This window comes from Schistocerca piceifrons, chromosome 6 (assembly GCF_021461385.2).
Source record: "Schistocerca piceifrons isolate TAMUIC-IGC-003096 chromosome 6, iqSchPice1.1, whole genome shotgun sequence".
In the NCBI taxonomy this organism is placed as follows: Eukaryota; Metazoa; Arthropoda; class Insecta; order Orthoptera; family Acrididae; genus Schistocerca; species Schistocerca piceifrons.
In genome coordinates, this window is record NC_060143.1 from 78,977,611 (window position 1) to 78,999,701 (window position 22,091).

At 42.2% G+C, this 22,091-nt stretch overlaps 1 protein-coding gene across 1 annotated transcript in view; it reads left to right on the forward strand.

The window, feature by feature from the left end:
* Positions 1 to 22,091, forward strand: part of LOC124802799 (agrin) — a 304,188-nt gene that overhangs the window by 219,134 nt on the left and 62,963 nt on the right. The window contains exon 3 of the mRNA XM_047263801.1: positions 17,442 to 17,586. Coding sequence (XP_047119757.1) covers positions 17,442 to 17,586 — 145 coding nt within the window. The remainder of the gene's footprint in view (positions 1 to 17,441; positions 17,587 to 22,091) is intronic.

Consider the following 22,091-nt stretch of genomic DNA (forward strand, 5'->3'; position numbering starts at 1 on the left):
CTACCCTACATGTAGATGCAGTTTTACGTGTCTCAAGAAACAACTTTCCGAATAATTCGGAACAGCAACTGTTTGGTACATTAGAATATTCGCTTGTAAGTGCTAGACACGAAATTTTATTACAAAAAATTCGAAAAAGGTGTAATAACACTGTTATCCCAATTTTTATGAAACTGTATTCTTACCCTACTGCGCATTATACAAACAAACTGGTGAACCAGTTTTGCTGTGTCACACGTAAAAGATTTTTTACTACAGACACCTTTTCTTGAAGAAAGTAATTAAGTAAGCATGAGCTTTTCTCGTCAATGGGAATCAAAAGGAACTTTTATTTTTTATGTCATTTGTAGTTACATGTTGAAACTGATGTGTCCGTCCAGGTTGCAATGACTGTACAAGTTTATTTATCAGAGATTAACAGCACGCCTACTCTGACGTGGACTGAAACAAAACATAAAATAAGTCACTTCTTGTAATAGAGCAATAATACTTCTGGCTGCTGATGATCGGTTAGTTTGTCACTGAGTCTAAGTTTCTTAAACACACACTTAAAATGAAAGTCAAGAAGGACGCTCAGTACTAAACTACAAACTGAATGAACAAAGTTTAAGTCACTTAAGGAGCAAAACTGTTTAAGTCCGGTGTATAGCGGTTTGGAAGTCAAACAGGAATGAAATTACAAGCCCATAAGCCTGTCACGACAGCAGAGTCCCCATCTCGGCTCTGAGCACTATCGGACTTAACTTCTGAGGTCGTCAGTCCCCTAGAGCTTAGAACTACTTAAACCTAACTAACCTAAGGACATCACACACATCCATGCCCGAGGCAGGATTCGAACCTACGACCGTAGCGGTCGCGTGGTTCCAGACTGTAGCGCCTAGAACCGCTCGGCCACCCCGGCTGGCAGAGTCCCCATCTTCCTCGGCGAGGAGATCACGAACACTCTAAGACCCAGATGGCAGCTCCCAAGGTTGCGAAATCAGACGTGAATGGCAGTGACATGGAGGCCAATCTAGAGCGAGGATCCTGAGTGACAGAATCCTTTCGAAATCGACGCCTGGCCCAGCAAACTCACTCGGAGCGAAATTGTCTTGTCTGGCTCGAAGGCTGCCGCTAGTAGCTACCATTCAGCGCTAGGATACAGCTGGGCCTATTTGCGAGACATGTGAAAGAGAATAGATCAATGTAGCCAGTAGCGTTTAGCTATGCTTAGGTCACCTCCTGCTGAAACGGTCGGAGCTTGTCTCCCGGAAAATTGTCCCCTGCGTGTTAGGCATCTGGGAAACGCTGTCGCGAAGTTGCTTGCTGAATTGTAGACGTTAAGCCTCGGTACAGCAGGAACTATTGCAAATTTTATTTTTCAAAGCATCTTCCATTTTCTTCCTAAAATTCTTCAGTAATATGTTGACGGAGTAGTATGCAACATGCTTCAGCATAAAGTTTACTGTGTGGATGTTTATATCCCGCTGACCAAAAAACAAATAATTAAGCATGCTCTATAGTTGTTGCTGAAGCAAATAGATTAACTAGTTTGTTCCAGATATAATTTTTCTGTAACTATTTTATTTGCGACAACATAAATGTAATATCGTTTCTCTTCTGTCAAATGATGAGATGTGGTCATAAAGCTGTAATCGTCACATGAAGTAAACCAGGTTACGTAAGTGTAACTTGATGGTGGTATCAGTTCTATGGTGTTAGTTCTTCTCTGGGTACTCACCCTTCAACGAGATAGGATGAGCTACCAGCCACCCTACACCGCTGACATGTAGGTACAAGATAAAGTCCAAAGAAAAAAAAATGATGGTGATTATCTGCTGTCGAAGCACTCACCAACGAATCTGTTAAGAAAATCACTTCTGAAGACTGCAAGAAAGCCATCAGACATCATGGGGAAAGCATGACAGAATGAAGCTATGCTTCAAAATTGACTAGATAAAATGGTTATGTCACTACAGAACGGTAGTGCCAGTGTTACGTCAGGCATCTGTGATAGTGGCGAGAGAGATTTCGCTTGAATTTTTCTATTTTGATCATAAGAAAGGACAGGTGGATTCAGCTGAGTCTTCACGACTGTTATTAAGAAGCGTGTTGTCAGCAATTTAGTCTGATGAAATTCATCTCAAGAGCTCCGCCGTTACCAGATAACCTGTGAGTGGACGGGCGGAATGGCCCCTCGGCTGAGAGCCTAAAGCCGTCGGCACACGGACCGTGCATTCGAGCGTTGAGCGTGCCGAGTTTATGACATCATAACGTGCAAACAGCACGTTGCGAAGTCTTTACGAAAGTGCAGAGCAATATAAAGCATGACAAATGTTCTGAACGTGCATTTGAACGTTGATCAGTGAGATGGTACAACGCAAACTACGACACATACACGCCATAAGTCCTCAGTTCAGAGACACGAGATGCCATACTGGCTTTCAGTTGAAGCCTATATGTACGTACAGGGTAACAATTATGACCTATGTGGAACAAAACCGTCACAACTTCTGGACGGTTTGCGTTAGGATGTTCAAACCAAACGGTTCCCCGCGGTGCATGATGGGAATTAGTATGCGAAGGCATGGTTTGGCCTAGCGACGAAGCCAACTTTCATTTGGATGGGTTCGTCAATAAGCAAAATTAGAGCTGTTGGGGGACTGAGAATCTGCATTTCGCCATAGAGAAGTGGTGTGCAATGTGCAGTCACGGAATAATCCTTGTGTACATTAATGATCTCTCATCAGTTACACTGCCAGAAGCAGAGTACGTTTTGTTTGCAGATGACACAAGTATTGCAATAAATAGTATGAGTGTAGTTCTAGAAAGATCTGCTAATGATATTTTCATGGATATTAACAAATGGTTTAAAGCCAACTCACTGACATTAAACTTCGAAAAGACTAACTACATGCAATTCAGAACCTGTAAGAGGTTTCCACCCAGCATATGCATAAAGTATGAAGAAGAGCAGATAGAAGAGGTTGATAGTCTTAACTTCCTGGGATTACAACTTGATAATAAATTCAGTTGGGAGGAGCACACCACAGAACTGCAGAAACGCCTTAACAAATCAGTATTTGCAATTCGAGTGTTAGCAGACATAGGTGACACAAAAATAAAAAAATCTTGCATACTTTGCCTACTTTCACTACATAATGTCATATGGTATAATATTCTGGGGTAACTCTTCAAGTCAAACAAAAGTTTTCAGAGTCCAAAAGCGTGTAATACGTATTATTTTCGGGGTAAATTCACGGACGTCCTGTAGAAACCTCTTCAAAGATCTAGGTATACTAACTACTGCCTCTCAGTATATTTACTCCTTAATGAAATTTGTCCTAAATAATATATCTCTTTTTCCAACAAATAACTCAGTTCATACCTACAATACCAGGAACAAAAATTATCTGCACAAGGAATTAACAAGCACCTACTTTAGTTCAAAAAGGGGTCCACTACTCAGGAACACTCATCTTCAATAATTTGCCAGCAAACATAAAAAAATTAGTTACAAATAAAGATCAGTTTAAAAGAAGCCTGAAAGACTTACTAGTGGCCAACTCCTTCTACTCCATTGGCGAATTTTTTAATAGAAACAAATGATGTATTGTATATACTCATACTATTAGTTTTGTTATTTCAGCTTAAAAAAAAGTGACATGTTCCACATCCAAGAGGATCTCCTCAGTACGGGTCTATGGAACGAAAAACTAATCTAATCTAATCTAATCTTGGTGCGTTATACCTTGATGGCACGGTGACTACCGAACGGTATGTGAAGATTTTGAAAAACGGTTTCCTCGCCATTATCCAATGTGACACTGATTTCGACAAGATGTGGTTCATGCAAGACGGAGCGCGACCCCATCGAAGCAAGAGGTTGTTTGATGTCCTCGAGTAGCACTTTGGGGACCGCATTCTGGCTCTAGGATACCCAAAGGCCACTGGCATGCGCCTGAATTTCCGCCATATTCTCCGGATCTGAACACACGCGACTCCTTTTTGTGGGGCTATGTAAAAAAACAAGGTGAACTGCAATAACCCCAAAAGCATTGTTGAGCTGAAAACAGCCATTCAGGAGACCATCAACAGCATCGGTGTTTCGACACTTCAGCGAGTCATGCAGAATTTCGCTATTCGTCTGCGGCACATCATCGCCATTGATGGAAGGCGTATCAAACATGGCATAACCTAAATCGGAATATTTGTAGTGGCGTTTAGATATTGAATAAAGTGTGTGCATGCTGTAGTTTTCAATGAATTTACGTTCCTTTTCATATAGTTCTATAATTGTCCCAGTTTGTAACCATCAGCAAATGCCGTTAGTTGTATGATCTGCCGTAATAAAATGACGGGAAACGTCATATTGGTGGTTAAGGAATTATTGTAAATTTCGTATTATGAAAGTATGGGGTTTCAAGACAACGGCATACCGAGGGTCCAAAAGAAATGGAATGTTCCTGGTACAATATGTTACAAGTAAATGGCATTTAATAACATATCCATTAAAGCTTTCAGGAGGGGATAAAATAAATTGTATGGTCGTATAACACTCATGGTCGGTATAGCGCAATGAGTAGAGTCGCAGAATTGTAAGGTGTTGCGAGATATACTGCTGGTCGAGCCTGACTAGATTTAATTTTTTAAAAATTTTTGCTAGCCTTCTCGTTTTCTAATAGGTTCTTATACTTTCTTATTAGTTTAATAAGAGTATATACTATAATATTCGATGTTATGTAAATATAAGCGCTCTTTTTCTGAGGGATAAGTTCGTTCGATTAGCTTAATCTACAAGAGGACTTGCAGTACTCGCAGTAAGATATTTTGCACTTGTTTTTTATTTCACTTGTTGTAAAGATTTTGCTGCTGTTCAGGTAAGAATAACGTTTGGATTTTACTAAAAAGAGAGAATGATGAAGCAATTTTATTTTATGTGGAGAACTATTGTAAACTTGTATTTGCACTGTTTCACTGGAAATGGTACTTTCCTTTTTGCCTTACATGTCCAAGGCTATTGAAGTTTTTATTTATGTATACTACGGCCGGAACAACACAATTAACGTATGGACAAGGGATGAAATGTGCGTTTTTATAGAGCTAACGTAGGAGTTTCACGCCCTCCCATTTCATAAACTGTGTGATGTGCGGGCCAAATGTAGCCGACAACTTGACGCTGGGGAGCACTGCGATCAGCTGTACCATGTTGAGGCACTGCACAAGATGGATTGTTTTTGGGCGCTCAGCACTATGTTGAACTCAGCATGCTCAAAATTGACGTTCGAAAGCATGGCCCGTGTGCCGACGGCATCCCCAACCCCATTCATGTTAGCTGTAGAGACCTTCTGCTATACCATACAGTGTGCGAGGATCCGAGGCTACGCAACTATAGAAACTCGGTATCATTTCATTGTAGTACTTGCTAGGAAACAGCTGTCGCGCGTTAATAACCAACATTTTTGGATTCATATGTTCGTTTCCGCCACCTTGGAAGCATCCATTGCACCCTTACGCTCAGTTTATATCAAGACATTCGCCGTAGACCACTCATACCAAAGCTGACCGTGTTTAATATACGAATATTGGGTTTGCAGCGCTAGAGATCAGCCTCATTGTTTTGTCAGTTTTAAACAGATAGTCTTTGTTGAGCTTCCCCTGTCCGTGTGCCCACAAAGTGTTTCCACCCATGGCTCTTTACCTTAATGTGTGACTGAATCGCGGTGTTCGTCTTCATTAAACGGTTTAAGAACACTCTAAGGGACTGGATTACTTATTGTTGTGTATGTTTGTACTCTCGAAGAGACACTACGAAGGAATTATCCGAATGGGGCGGGAATCGGTAGATTTAATGTACACTGTGTGCGAGTGGGCATTGTCTTGCTGAAATACAAGTCCAGGTTGGGTTGCCATAAAGGGCAACAACTGTGGGCGTAGAATATCGTCGACGTATCGCTGTTCTATAAGGTTGCCGCGGATGACAATCAAAGGGTTCCTGATTCTAAAATGAATGGCATCACTCGTTGTTGTCGGGCCTTACGGGGAGCGACAGTCACGTTGGTATCGCCACTGCTGTCCGGGGTGTCTCCGGACACGTCTTCGGTCCGGAATCTCATTGGCTGGAGTAGAATTGTCTTCAGCGACGGTTCCCGCTTCGAATTTTGAGACCAGATGACCAGTGAAGACGTATTTGGAGACGTCCCGGACAGTGGTGGAATACCAGCCGACTGTCGCCCATCACAGGACGCACAGCCTAGAATGATAGTCTAGTGCGCCATTTTATTTCGTAGGTAAGGAATGAGGAGGTTCTACGCAGAATCGGAGAGGAAAGGAGTATGTGGAAAACACTGATAAGGAGAAGGGACAGGATGATAGGACATCTGCTAAGACATGAGGGAATGACTTCCATGGTACTAGAGGGAGCTGTAGAGGGCAAAAACTGTAGAGGAAGACAGAGATTGGAATACGTCAAGCAAATAATTGAGGACGTAGGTTGCAAGTGCTACTCTGAGATGAAGAGGTTAGCACAGGAAAGGAATTCGTGGCGGGCCGCATCAAACTAGTCAGTAGACTGACGACAAAAAAAAAAAAAGGACTCCTTTGGTTGTCATCCGCATACAGCGGTACGTCGACAATAGTGTACTCCCCGATTTGTTGCCCGTCATGGCAAGATGTCCTGGGCTTACATTTCAGCAAGATAATACCAGCCCACGTGAAGCGTTCCTACAGTCTGTCTTCGTGCTTGGCAAATCTGCCTTGGCCAGTCAGGTAGCGGGATCTCACCCAAACTGAAAACGTTCGGAGCATTGTGGCCAGGACCCTCCAACCAGCTCTGGATTTTGACGATCTAACGCGCCAATTGGACAGAACTTCGCACGATATCCGTCAGGAGTACATCGAACTACTCTGTCAATCGATGCCAAGCCGAACAACTGCTTGGATAGAAGCCACAAGTGGGCCAATGCTTTATTGACTTGCTCAATTTGTGAAGCACTTTCTATTGAGTAAATCATCCAGTTTTTCTGAAAGTGTAATAATTTGTTTGTCTGTACATGTACGTCACATCTATCGACTGCCGCCCCATTCGGATAATTCCTTCGTTCAACTTCCTTTGTGTCTTAGTGCATACTTTATGTCTTTTCATGTATTTGCGGCTTGACACTCGGCAAGCCTGCCGAACGCCTGCGTAGTTCGAAATTGTGTACTGGCTAGTTATCATCTCTTTGCATCGAGACTACTTCTCATTTCAATGTGTTTACGATAATGTATCTGCTTATCCTTTAACTGTCTGTTACTGCTCTGCAGTCGCCACCTATTCTACTCGTTAATCAATTAATTTCAATCAGCAACCGAAATCTAGATACAGTGCGTGAAGAAGAATCCGACGCCATTACAATCCGGAAAGTAGCAGACTAGCAGGTGAGATCCTTCTAATCTGGTTGTAGGGAAGACGGTGACAGGTACCACTCATTTATTTCTTTCATCTCGATCTCGAAGTAAAAAAAAAAAAAAAAAAAAAAAAAAAAAAAAAAAAAAAAAAAAAAAAAAAAAAAAAAAAAAGGCAAGCTGCTGCTATCCGTTTCTTGTAATGAAACCAACCGGACTACTGCTCAGCTTTTTGACGCGAGAGAGGCGTTATACACTCACCTAAACCGAGTGAGAAAAAAGCGTGCTGCATGCCGAAAATTCGGTAGCATCGCGCGAAAATGCATTTTCGTAAACTTTCCATATATCGTCTAATTAATGTGTTTCCTAAATAAACCGAGCTGTGAACATGGCGTAGCTCTTCCAGAACGCACTTATGTGCGAGTTTGGACGAGCTGAATGAACGTCTGTTCATCGCCCCACGCGCTATTTTCCGACAGTCAGTACTAACATAATTCTGAATTCGTTTTCTAAAGAAGAACTCATATTGGACTTGGAGACAGTTTATGCTATTATTCTCAACGTCACACAACATATATTGTTTTTACTGTTGTTCCGTTACTAGCAAGTTTAAAGCCTGAGAAAGATCGAAATTAATTATACTTGCTGTGGACCATTTTGTTGGGGTGAAATTTTCTCTGCGCACCCAGCGAGTCCACGTCTCACTTGCCAGTTGAGAAAATGAACACGGTAACCTTGAGCCCTGCCAAGCAATTTCCGTTGTAGCCAGGAACACAGCGATTGCGGGACACGACAGCACACGCAACCGATTTCAGGCGTTCTGCTGCGGGAGTTGGCAAATGGTGTAGCATCAAAAGGTCAGTGCTACGGTCGCAAGTTTGAATCCTGCCTCGGGAACGGATGTGTGTGATGTCCTTAGCTTAGTTAGGTTTAAGTAATTCTAAGTCTAGTGGACAGATGAAAAAAATGTTTAAAATGGCTCTGAGCACTATGGGACTCAACTTCTGAGGTCATCAGTCCCCTAGAACTTAGAACTACTTAAACCTAACTAACCTAAGGACATCTACACATCCATGCCCGAGGCAGGATTCGAACCTGCGACCGTAGCGGTCGCGCGGTTCCAGACTGAAGCGCCTAGAACCGCATGGCCACTCCGGCCGGCGGGACTGATGACCTCAGATATTAAGTCCCATAGTGCTCAGAGCCATTTGAACCATCAAAAGCTCAATGTCCTAGCAATATCCCTAGGTGCCGTTGCTCGATCACAGCCAGTCGGCTTTGGCGGCCTTTTGCAGTTGATGAGAGTTGCTAGATACGAGTACTGCATAGCTGGTGTTTAGCGAGACAGTGGAAGAGTGGTAACCGAGACTCTCTGCACGGCAATCCGGAGATGCCGGCTGCCGGTGAGCAGGTGTGTGTCTGCTGGTACCACAAGCAGCACGAAGGCGCAGCTATGAGATCAGAAGCAGTGTGTGTGCTCTGCTGCGAGGGCAGTGCCCTCCAAACAAACGAGAGGACGGAGTGCAGCACATCCACTAATAAGGTTCATCTCGTGCTTTGTTTAGTGAAGTAATTTCTCTTACGTACTGCATGCTACGAAATGTTGCATTTCATTTCTTCAGTGTTTACTACGAGTTAAAAAACTAAACAAGCTTTGAAATCAATCAGCAGGATTACCCTCGTTATTCTGGTGTGGTAACTGTATAAAACCACGCGATGATGAATTTCCATGAACCCTCGAAAACTAATTAATCGCAGGCAACCTCATTAAGAACTAACCTCTAAATGCTTGTGCGCGAAATATACGGCCTTAGACATAGCTCTTAAAATGGGGAATTTACAGACAAATATCTCACTCTAACTAACTCTCTGTGACTGGAGTAATATGTTGGTGATCACTGAGCTGATTGCTAATATCTTCCAGGATATAAATTAGAAGCCTAAAACTTAGTGTATGTGAAGGAGTCGACCATAAACAGACATTAAACTCCACACACATATTTATTCGTAAACACATTAATGAGAGCAACATATTAATGAATGATTAAAACCGGTGATAATTAGCTCTAACAAGAATTTATCTCAAGATTACATGGAAAGCAGTGTCACTCCCCTATCAGTTATTAATTCTTTCCCTCCTAAGAATTTAGTCTCCCGTTGTTCAGTGATAACTGACAACTATTAAAACCCGTAATACATAATAGGAAAAGTGACTGAAGTTGGTGACTAAAATCCAGAAGACCACTCACTCATTAACAGTGCAAAGGGGACGAGACAGGCGATCGTCCTGGATTTCACAAATGTGAAATCAGTTTTATTACTCTGCAGTGCTGCCAATTATGCTCACCGTAAGAAAGACGTGCAGGCCCATTCACGAAGACGGAATTATCAGCACCTGAGCCGGATTCAAAGATGCAGCACCTTCTAACGCTCAGGACCGATCAGGACACTTTCGCATCCTACCGGCAAAAGGTTCTCAAGCGGCACTCATTTACGCGCTGCGTATTCCTTGTCGCCAAAATAGCTCCAGTCGCCAATGGCAGAATAACTAACCACTGCGATCCAATCACGAGGATTCCTTCCAACAGAGAATCCCGGCAAAAAATAGCATCCCGCCTACCAAAACATTTTCATTTCAGTGCTACAGTCTGATCTCACACTTCTTTATGCTAACCGCAAGTTATGCTGCCAATGTCCATAGCCTCGCAACCGGATTCGAGAAATCCAGAGAGGACCGCTATCCGCTATAAGGCTAGAGTTTCTGGTAGCTTGCGCGTCCTACTAACGGCTTACTAATCTTCAAAAGAAGTCAGAAAAACAGGGAAAAGTAGCCCCCGATTCCTGTACGCGGCGCCGTACCGCTCCATGCTGGACCTTAACCACCAGCAGTAACTGCCGCCCCCTGAAGGTTCGGCTGCGGCCTGTACACCGTTCACCGACCTGCTTGGCCGAAGCATTCCCCGTCGCTCCGAGTCGAATACTCTGAACATTCGCACGCACTCCAGACATTGACAATCCAACAAAAATCGTCACCGAGTTAATAAGGAGAGAAATGCAAATTACACAGGGCACCCTATTGCCACTCACAGTGTTTTATGACGTCAATAGCATTTCCCATGCCGAATTTTCCTGTTGTCAGCCTCAGAACGATAAATATGTTCTAATTATTAATAAAATCGGCACGTAAAATGCGTGCCGCGTTTCATCTAAATTTAGCGGCAATTTGCATTCAATAAACATTAAAACTAGTGATATTTTCTTCTTCACTTCTTTCTAAGCTAAGGCCCGTTTCCTTCAGTACCCCTCAGTCTACTTTGAAATCGACACCCCATCTTCTCCTTCGATGGCCTGTATGTTTTTTACCAGCTGCTGATTTATTTCTTCCGATTTTCGCAATCACCCGTTCATCCATCCTGTCTCTGTGTTCCTTCTATTCATATTTTCTCTTACGTGTCCACTCATTAATGGAGTCCACTTTACATCCTTTTCTAATGCTTTCACTTCTCCATCTCGATATATACCCTGTAATCCTCTGCGGCATTTACATTTCCGGGGTTTTCATACGTCTTCTAGTTTCTGATGTTCCAGGTCTTGTCTCATCTGTGTATAACTAGTCTTACTATTGTTTTTATATTCTTGCCGTTACACCTTTTCCTACATGTTTGCTGTTCCAAACTGTACCATTTAACAGTTTCAAGAAGGGCCTCAGTCGCCCTGGTTGGGGCGGCTGGACGGCTGCTCTCAACACATTTGCCGACAAGTGCAGCATTGTAACTATAAATGCAATAAACTCATTTGTTGTGTCATTTGAATTGATTAAATCTGCTTTAAGTATTCGTAAAAGGTAGATTATGAGATAGTAAAAATAGCATATATTCAAACACTTTTATATTGAAAAAGAAATTGTACACACCGTTCTTACACACAATTTGCCTGAGTGTTGTTTGTTTTAAAACACTCAATCGTGTAAAGAGCCACATGGCAATTTGGGCACCACCAGACCTTTTCGTTTCGGCACGTTTTCCCATCTTCCTGTTAGACGAAAGTAATATGGACGCAACACAGAACAGCGACATACAAGGTGCTATATTCGAGTACAGAATAATTCAAACACTACGTGATAGCACAATGCAGAGGCGCTTCCTTGTGCTGTCTACATGGCTACCGACAGAGGGAAAGAAGCACAGTGTCAACTACGAAGTTTTACGCATTGCACGAGAAAGGCTCGGGCGCCGTCCACTTGGCTAACTATCGTTTCACGGCTTTTACTCGGGTTCCGGCAAGTTTAAAAAGAGGGGGAGAGAGAGGGAGATGTATACAAGATAAACCTCTTCCCCCGAAAATTTCTCTTGTTCATACCTCCTCTGTGTTACCACAGATGACGTGTCACTGATCTCATTTGTTCTAAGATGTCAGTAGACGCGAGGTGCCTATTTGCTTCCACCGCCCTGGGTGGAATGCATAAGTTCTAATAAATGTTCACCAGCTTGCAGTTCTCTATAGTTGTTATCGTCCCCTGCGCAAAGAACAGCACGTAGATCGTGAATCCGTTATCTTGAGGCTGTAGTAAACGAACTGATATTGTATGAATAATAAAATTTTCAGTTAGTTTGTTTATACGGGATGCCACTCCCTTTTTTTATTAGCAGGATGCGAGAAACTGCACAATTGTATGCCACTTAATGTATCACAAATAATTTCCTTTCTTCACACTTTTATACAAAATAAACAAAACAATGAACTGCGTATTTGCGTAATTACTATCAGATCGTTCTCAATTATATATACAAATAACTAGAGCTAGCTAATTAAGACCTTAACCGATACCAACCAAGGCAGAACAAATGTCTGTCTTCCGAGAGGCCGGGATATCTCCGATCTGACAGCCGAACCACTTCGCCCGCCATCCAAGTTAGGCGCGATCCGATCTCCGAAATGCTTCGTCTGCCTATCATTTATCAGCTGTTCACTGTGTTACTGGTAATTAACACTTGAAATAGTGGAATGATAGCCTGCTATTGAGGGATGCTTTTACATGAAATGCAAGTAAATAGATTGTTTATTTTTTGTAATATTAAGAAGAGAACATCATTTTGGGGCGCAACTTCCTCATGCAGCAGCCAGTCTCGGAGAAGGCTCACAATTTAGGCAGTATTTCTCATGATACCAGCACCGAAAAAACTATCTGTCATAGGCACCGCACACCACATTGCGTCGTCTTCGCACTGCTGCCTTGTCCCCTGCTCTAAGAAGAGCTTCTTGTACCTGAATATGATGGTTGGAAAGCCAGAAATATTATAGGGTTCCGTCGCCAAAGTGCTAAACACCCTGCCACTTTGTTTGCTTTTGCTACTTGTTCTCTGACCTCCTTTTCGACATTTCCAGTGATGGACAATTCAATACCAAGGAATTTAAATGTCATTACCTGTTGAATAATTTTTCCATCTACTTCCAGTTTGCACCTAACTGGTTCCGCATAAATGATCATATATTTCGTTTATTTGAGTGAATATGACTATTTTTAGGTACTTGGCTGCCACATTAAATACAGCGTGTTTAACGCTTTGTAGCATTTATTACATTCAATTTACAATTATAAATAATACGTCAGATTAAGGAGAAACTCAAACACTTTTGTTTGTATATCTGTGCGCAAAGAGTAGACTATGGAACGACCAATAGTGAACGAAGAAAGTGTTGAACGAGAGAGAGTGTTTACGCATAGCCTCAAGAAATCAGTTCGAAAGAGTAATCGTAAATTACAACTTCCAGTGACTTCTGTGTGGAAACTTTTAAGAAGACGCCTACAACTACGTGCCTTTAGGTTGCAGTTGTCACAAGTTCTAAAGTCTACAGGCTACGCTTTACGTGCCAAATGCAGTGGGCAAAACCTCGTTCCACCTGTGTAAATATTGGCAGACCAGACCACTGTTCCCTGTCTCCCGACCTGTTGCAGGCGACAGTCATCGTGGCAAAACTGTGTCACGTGACACACCTTAAACAACGAGAAGTTTAAGCAGAGTATACAAATAACAATAACAATTACAAAATCAGACGTAATAATAGTAAAGATGGTGATAATAAAATGGAGTCAATAGAAAAACAAATCTAATCAAGAGTAAGGGTCCCAAAGTGAAGTAAAACTTAATGAGTACTAAACCAGGTAACTCATGCAGACTGCCCAAGCTAGGTGCACTGCTAAAAAGTAATAAAATGTTGCATTTTAGTTACTTTCTTATTCTTCACACTACATGTTTCAGAAGGTATCTTCCATCTGGAGTTGTCTATAGATAAAATCTGTAGATTATTTTCAAAATTCAGTAGTTAGAGATTTCATCTAAACACAATTAAACACGCAGTGTAATTGCTGTAACATTTGGTGTCATAAATAAATCGACTCTGTAACAAAAGTAGGACGTTTTATTACTACTAATCCAGATTGCCACAGACGCGACCATTTCATCTACATCTCCATCTACATTTATACTCCGCAAGCCACCCAACGGTGTGTGGCGGGAGGCACTTAACATGCCACTGTCATTACCTCCCATTCCTGTTTCAGTCGCGTATGGATCGCGGGAAGAACGACTGCCGGAAAGCCCCCTCACGCTCTCGAATCTCACTAATTTTACATTCGTGATCTTCTCGGGAGGTATAAGTAGGAGGAAGCAATATATTCGATACCTCATCCAGAAACGCACCCTCTCGAAACCTGGACAGCAAGCTACACCGCGATGCAGAGCGCCTCTCTTGCAGAGTCTGCCACTTGAGTTTATTAAACATCTCCGTAACGCTATCACGCTTACCAAATAACCCTTTGACGAAACACACCGCTCTTCTTTGGATCTCCTCTATCTCCTCTGTCAACCCGACCTGGTACGGATCCCACACTGATGAGCATTGCTCATGTATAGGTCGAACGAGTGTTTTGTAAGCCACCTCCTTTGTTGATGGACTACATTTTCTAAGGACACTCCCAATGAATCTCAACCTGGCACCCGCCTTACCAACAATTAATTTTATATGATCATTCCACTTCAAATCGTTCCGTACGCATACTCCCAGATATTTTACAGAAGTAACTGCTACCAGTGTTTGTTCCGCTATCATATAATCATACAATAAAGGATCCTTCTTTCTATGTATTCGCAATACATTTCATTTGTCTATGTTAAGGGCCAGTTGCCACTCCCTGCACCAAGTGCCTATCCGCTGCAGATCTTCCTGCATTTCGCTACAATTTTCTGATGCTGCAACTTCTCTGTGTACTACAGCATCATCCGCGAAAAGCCGCATAGAACTTCCGACAGTATCTACTAGGTCATTTATACATATTGTGAAAAGCAATTGTCCCATAACACTCCCCTGTGGCACGCCAGAAGTTACTTTAACGTCTGTAGACGTCTCTCAATTGAGACCAACATGCTGTGTTCTGTTTGCTAAAAACTCTTCAACCCAGCCACACAGCTGGTGTGATATTTCGTAGGCTCTTACTTTGTTTATCAGGCGACAGTGCGGAAGTGTATCGAACGCCTTCCGGAAGTCAAGAAAAATGGCATCTACCTGGGAACCTGTATCTAATATTTTCTGGGTCTCATGAACAAATAAAGGGAGTTGGGTCTCACACGATCGCTGTTTCCGGAATCCATGTTGATTCTTACTGAGTAGATTCTGGGTTTCCAGAAATGAGATGATACGCGGTCAAGTTCTAAAATTCTGCAACAGATCGATGTCAGAGATATAGGCCTATAGTTTTGCGCATCTGCTCGACGACCCTTCTTGAAAACTGGAACTACCTGTGCTCTTTTCCAATCATTTCGAACCTTCCGTTCCTCTAGAGACTTGCGGTACACGGCTCTTAGAACGGGGGCAAGTTCTTTCACGTACTCTGTGTAGAATCGAATTGGTATCCCGTCAGGTCCAGTGGACTTTCCTCTGTTGAGTGATGTCAGTTGCTTTTCTATTCCTTGGACACTTATTTCGATGTCAGCCACTTTTTCGTTCGTGCGAGGATTTAACTGCAGTGCAGCTTGGGAAAAAGGTGTTTAGTATTTCAACTTTACGCCTGTCATCCTCTGTTTCAATGCCATTATCATCCCAGAGTGTCTGATATGCTGTTTCGATCCACTTACTTATTAACGTAAGACCAGAACTTCCTAGGATTTTCTGTCAAGTCGGCACACAGAGAGGGACATAAGATTTAGGAAATGGTAAAACTCTAGTGCATTAATCGACTTGCTAATTTGCACATGGCTTGTGGTAGCACTGCTTGCGTTCCTTTTCTTCCCGTTTGAGTAACCCTCAACGAGTTAAAATTTCATAGAGTGGCTATAGGTCCGCCATGTTTGAAGCAAATTGAAGTTCTGGCCGCCATGTTTTCTTTAGTCAAGGCATTCGTCTGCTGTGTCCCGCCCCCTTGTAACTGCGTTTGACTTACTTGAAATAGCCCATACTAGCTTTATTTTTTTCTAAAACAAGCAATAGACAGCAGTGATTTCTGTGTACACTGACAGCAAAAAGGGATCTTTTTGTCGAAATATGGCTAAACTTTTCGATGTAGATAACACTACAAGACAACTCAAATAAGTCTGTCCATCCACTATAACGTTACTTGTTGCCCATAAATTAATGCAATTAGAGCAGGTACCACCAGAATATTACGGTGAAACTTCTAAACATGCTGTGGTTAACTATTACAAACAGTAAAGGGCGCAGAAATGCGATATTTTTGTCGCTATTTCAAAGTAAACAGTCAAAGCCTCAAACACCAGTACACTGCGAACGAGAATTTATTTGAAATATGTGTTACAAGTAGTTAACACAAGCATAGTAATTCAATAACAAAGTCGAGGCGTTCTTGGGTGGGGTAATTTCACAAATTTTCGTAAGTAGCTGTATGCCTTGGCAGAATAAAAGTGTAGGGTCAGGGAAAATTTCCTTATTTGTTGAGAATAATGGCATATTTTAGCACTGCACTGAAGTTCCAATAGCTCCTTCAACAAACCAACTACATGTTCACTGTTTAACATATCAGAAACTGAACTGCATAGCCTTCTTCTCAAACCAGCAACTAAAGTCTGTAACTGCACTATTCTTCTTTTGTGTCGTACACTAAGTTGCTTCATTTGCTTTATCTGTTTCTTTAGTCGCACATTCTCTGCTTGTACTCTGTTATATTGTGTTTTCAACTTCTTAGGGCTTGGTAGACAGTAATTGTGGTCAGCAGAAACAGATGTGGGTCCGACAGGCACTGAAAGAATGTAGTTACATCATAAGTTTATAACAGAGTTACACCATAAGATTATAATAGAAAGTATGTAATTCAAAGTAATAAGAACACGGAGTAAAATTAAATTATTGACTTACTTTGTGCTAATGATGTCACTGTAATAGCACTATCTTGCAAATTGTCGAAAGATTGCTTTCTGGGTTGTGGTCGTAATACTTAATCTTGCTTTTGTAAATGTGGTGGAAAGTTAAAGATAGTAGGTACTGGTTTTGACAAAAGGCGCCTCTGGACATTTGTGTGGTACATATATTTCTCTTCAAAATGAACTGAACAGAGGTAACTGGCTGTAGTAGAAAACCAGTTTTCTCGCTTCATATTTATAACCCATCTTTTTCTAATTTCCGTATCTTTTAAAGGAAATCTGTAATCAACGATAAATAAATTACTTCCTGCATTTGTCTTAAGCATAATTACAGTTCCAATGCAAATGACTCTTTAATAAACATTAAAAAACGTGTGTCGTATTTCGGTACTAATATACTTACTTATAATATGAAATATTTGTTGTTTTATCGCTGCGATTTGTGCAGTTGAACGCTGAACACACTGCAGGCGTGTTGACTTTATATTTTGTAACAAAAAAGTCAACTAGAAAAGTTAAATATTGCAGTAATATCACAACAGCTGACACACTTCCAACACAAACAACAGTAACGCTTTCCTAATGTTTTGACTAAGGAGAACATGGCGGCCGAGTTAGCGTTGGTTGCCGCTAGGAGCGCTGTAACTAGTATCTCAGCCACTCTATGAAATTTTAACTCGTTGGTAACCCTAGTTGTGTTGGCAGGCGTGACGGTGGTTCCCCCCGAGAAGTGCTCGCGGGCAGAGGGCGCCAGCTGCAGCCACCGCTGCGGCCGTGAGAACGAGCCCGTCTGCGGCAACGACGGCCGCACCTACCTCAACAGGTGTATGCTCCAGGTCGAGGTCTGCAGGTGAGGCAAGCCAGCACAGCGCAGCGCACCATGGATACAGGATGTCCACATTGAAGTTCCATCACTCCTATACGTTAATTACGTCCAAGTCGTTCCGGAGTTACCTATGCAACTGCAACAGTAGTGCTGTTCTGTAGTCAACAGCGTCATCAGCTAGCCGTCTGATAGCGCCGGGGGTCCTATCCGAGAAACTGTTTCCTGTACTGAGAACATTAGTGACTCTCACAATTATATTTGCTGTGGGTTCACAGTCTCGTAAAATTCTTTGAAAGACTTCATTTTCGCCATTGACTCTCCGGTTATTAAAAACCCACTCTTCCAATTTCAACCTTTTGCTCGTTTGTAAGTGGGTATGTATTATATTAGCGGTAAATAAAATGTGTGACTAGGGCCTCCCGTCGGGTAGACCATTCGCCGGGTGCAAGTCTTCCTAGTCGATGCCACTTCGGTGACTTGCGCATCGATGGGGATGAAATGATGATGATTAGGACAACACATCACGCGGTCCCTGAGCGGAGAAAATCTCCTACCTAGCCAGGAATCGAACCCAGGTCCTTAGGATTGACGTTATGTCGCGCTGACCACTCAGCTACCGGGGGCGGACATATTACTGGTATATTTAGCCTGGTGTATATTGTTTGTAGCTGTTATCCACTTTAAAATGACCAAAAGGCTGAAATTGGAATAGTAGAATTTAATAAACATAGCCAATGTCGAAAATGAGGCTTTTAAAGAATTAGTGGTTGTATTGTACTTCCTTGAAGTACATCCGCTCTTAGACGCAACTTTTTTTTCTGTAGAGCAGTTACTATCCAGTAGAGCATACTGTCCTCTGTTATTAAAACGTGCATAAAGCCATTCGCGTATCTATGAGGGTACTCCATATGCCCAAAGAGACTGAACTGCTAAGTTGCATGCATTTTACATCAATATCTAACTTTTCGATGGAGTCGATTATGGTGTTACACTCTGGATGATAAAGTCCACATCGTGTTCACTAATCGTAGTAGTCTTGTGATCCGTATGTTCTTCCCAGTTAGGCATCCTGTACCCCACACATCACCATCTGTCTGATCGTCCCCAACTGTCCTGTTAAATATAATTTTCTTCGAGACTAAATCCAGTTATGCTTGAGATTCGTTTTGTCAAAAGTGTTGTGTCAGCATCTGGTACATGGTTTGTGTTAGCAGAACACTTTCAGAGGTCTATTATCGTATCTAAAGTTAATTAGTTTAGTGTTCCATGGAACTTTTCTGTGATTATTCATAATTGTATGAATAAGTCATTTCATATTGTTATACAAATATGACTACATGCTGATTATTTGCAAGGTAATATTTCCCTAATACAAATATAAATCAGTTATTTCTCTCCACTACTTTTTACTTGTGTTATATATGTTCATATAAAGCAGAGTGTATGTGTGTGTGTCTGGGATCTACTCCCAAACCCCTGGATCGATTTCAACCAAATTTCACACAGAAAGAGCACGCCTCACAAGTATCAGTACTGTGGGGTTTATAACCTCCCAGCTCCAATGGGAGCGGAAATATGGCCAAAAATGTTTTTTTTTGTCCCTGGCACACAGGATGCCCAAAAAATATGCATGCTGTGTGGAAACAATATTGGCCTGCAAAATAAATGTCCTTTGCAGGACAGCTTATATTTTAGGGGCAAGAATGGTTTTCCAGGCCCAAACATGCAGGCTGCCCTACATGACAGGCTTGTTGTGTTCAAATTGTGCTGGGCTGCTTTGTCAAACTGCTTTGCGTAGTGACCTCTATGTCAGAGGGAAATAAATGGTTTTCAAGCTCTTGATGTGTAGCCTGCCCTGCGTGACAGCCATGCTGCGGGTGTAGTATCAGTCTGTTTAATCGAACCGTATAACAGGGGCTACATGTGCATAGCAAGGGGCAGGTTGAAATGGATAGTAGAGGGGATGGACAGAGCGAGAGGGAGGAAGAAATGGACAGAGGGAAGGAGGGGGAGATGTATGAGGCAGGTGGAAGGTGTAAAGTGGCAGTGGGTGGGTGAAAAAGGAAGAGGAGAGGCCGAAATGGAAAGAGAGAGGGAGAAAAGGATATGGTCAGAAGGCGAGGGAGGAAGATATGGTCAGAGAGGTGGAGGAAATGGACGAAGGGAGGGAGAGGAGGAGATGAATAGAGGGAGTGAGGAGGAGGAGGAGGAGGAGACAGGTAGAGATGGGAGGATGAAGTGGACAGACGGAGGAACGAACAGGTGGATGCAGAGAGGGGAAGGATGACGTTTGTCCAATATAGGTGCTGAACACATACGTGGGCGAAGCCGTAGGAGAAAGGCTGGTATTACATAAATAGAATTCTTTTTTAATTCTCACGGGCCTGCAGCGTTGCATATGCCTTGTAAGGACATTATATAATGAAAAGCAAATTACGTGGCTATAATGCTTTTATTGCTATGAGTTAATTTCGAACCCCATGGCCATTTTCAAGCTACATGCAAAAAATGCAATCTTGAAACAAACGTTTTTGTACATTTTAGTTATTTACAAATTACGTTACAATTATTAATTACTGAAGGGTTAATACATCTCCACCTATATTAACATTTCGACAGCACAGAAATAACGATACGCTAAGCTGTAAGTAATTCAAAACTGTAACGTAATATGTAAATAACGAAAATGTACAAAAACGTTTGTTTCAAGACTGAATTTTTTGCAAATACCTTGAAAATGACCATGGGGTTCGAAATGAACTCATAGCAATCAGAACAGCTCAGTAAAAACATTATAGCCACTTAATTGGTTTTTCAGTATATAATAAATAAGATTCTTCTAGAGAACAGAAGGAGTTGTCAACGACAAACTATTTCAAATTTTATTTTGCTGTCCGTCAGACATTTTATATCAGTATAATTCAAGTTCCCACATAACTGCTACACAGGAATTTTTTAGCAAGTCCAAAGACAAAGGACACGTCGCAAAGACTTTCAAATGTCCCTTCTGGTCCGCGCCTCGGAGTCTCCGTGTCGTGACGCGAAGTCGCACTCGCGCCCACACTAGAGCTATGAGCGGCGCGCAACATCAATAACCCTACCTACTGCTCCGTAGCTTTATCTACAAAAGGTTTTTGGTGGTCCCAGATTACTTCTATGCACTGCTGCACATATACTACCACTCTAGAAAAGGGTCGCCAACCTCGCCTTGAACGTGGCTAAAATCGTCACTACTCATAAACCACTAACCATTGTTTTGTAGAAGTCCCGCTACTTCCAAGACCCACAGATCCGACAACTGGATTGCAAAACGAGCACTGCAAACAGCGTCTCAAACTTGTTTTCCAGTCTCTCTCACCGACAATGTAAACAAAATAGAATAACTACATGAAGTTAAAAATGAGGAGGATACAATCAAGAACTATTTTCGTTGGAACAAAATTGGATTTACTGCATTACGGTATATTGATAATTTTTACTTATGGACCGTCTGACAGCAACTGAATAAAACACAATTTTAGTGCCATACACGTTTCGCCTCTATTTTCTGCAAGGCATCATCAGTGGCAGGTTACGTGGACAATTTCTTATATATTACGTTCCTGTTGCATTTTTGGTGTTGTTCTTCTTCTTATGAATGCCAATTTGCGGTTTTTTCCACATTCCACAGCACTATGAACTGAACGCTTGTTTCAATGCAATGTTTTGGTTTGCCAGTCGGCAACAGAAACCAAAACATTGCATTGAAACAAACGTTCAGTTCATAGTGCTGTGGAATGTGGAAAAAACCGCAAATTGGCATTCATAAGAAGAAGAACAACACCAAAAATGCAACAGGAGCGTAATATGTAAGAAATTGTCCACGCAACCTGCCACTGATGATGCCTTGCAGAAAATAAAGGTGAAACGCGTATGGCACTAAAATTATGTTTAATTCAGTTGCTGTCAGACGGTCCATAAGTAAAAATTATCAATATACCGTAATATTACACGCAACTGAGGAAGGTAGGACTGCAAAAGTTGAAGATGTGAATTTACTGCCTTCTGATACGTCTTGCCAGGTGGTTCGTTAAATAGCAGCTCCAGTTACTGAACGGCTTCGCGCCCTGGTGTTTGACCTCTTTCTGGTATTCCCACGGAACAGCAACTTCCGCCAAGACGGCAGTCAAATGACTGAGCCGGCTCCGATATGAGCCTCGGGTACGCACATGTAGCTCTTTCGAAACTTGCCTCACGAGGAGACTCACTTTATTTATCATCGATACCACAGACTGCCGACTTGTAAATGCACTCCGCAATGCCTCCTCCGTCCCCGGGGGCACTAAACTGACATCCTCCGTGCTACAAGGACTGCCGGCCGTCCCCTGATTTCGCGAGCTCCGAAACTGTTTTCCTCACTTATTCCAACACTCAGGCTTCTCGGATAATTAGCCTCGAAGACGAAATTCAAATACTGCCACTGGCCATTTCCAGTTATCACTAAGAGCTGCTTCCTTCCAAGACCTTTGAAGTTGATTTCCCACGGCTGC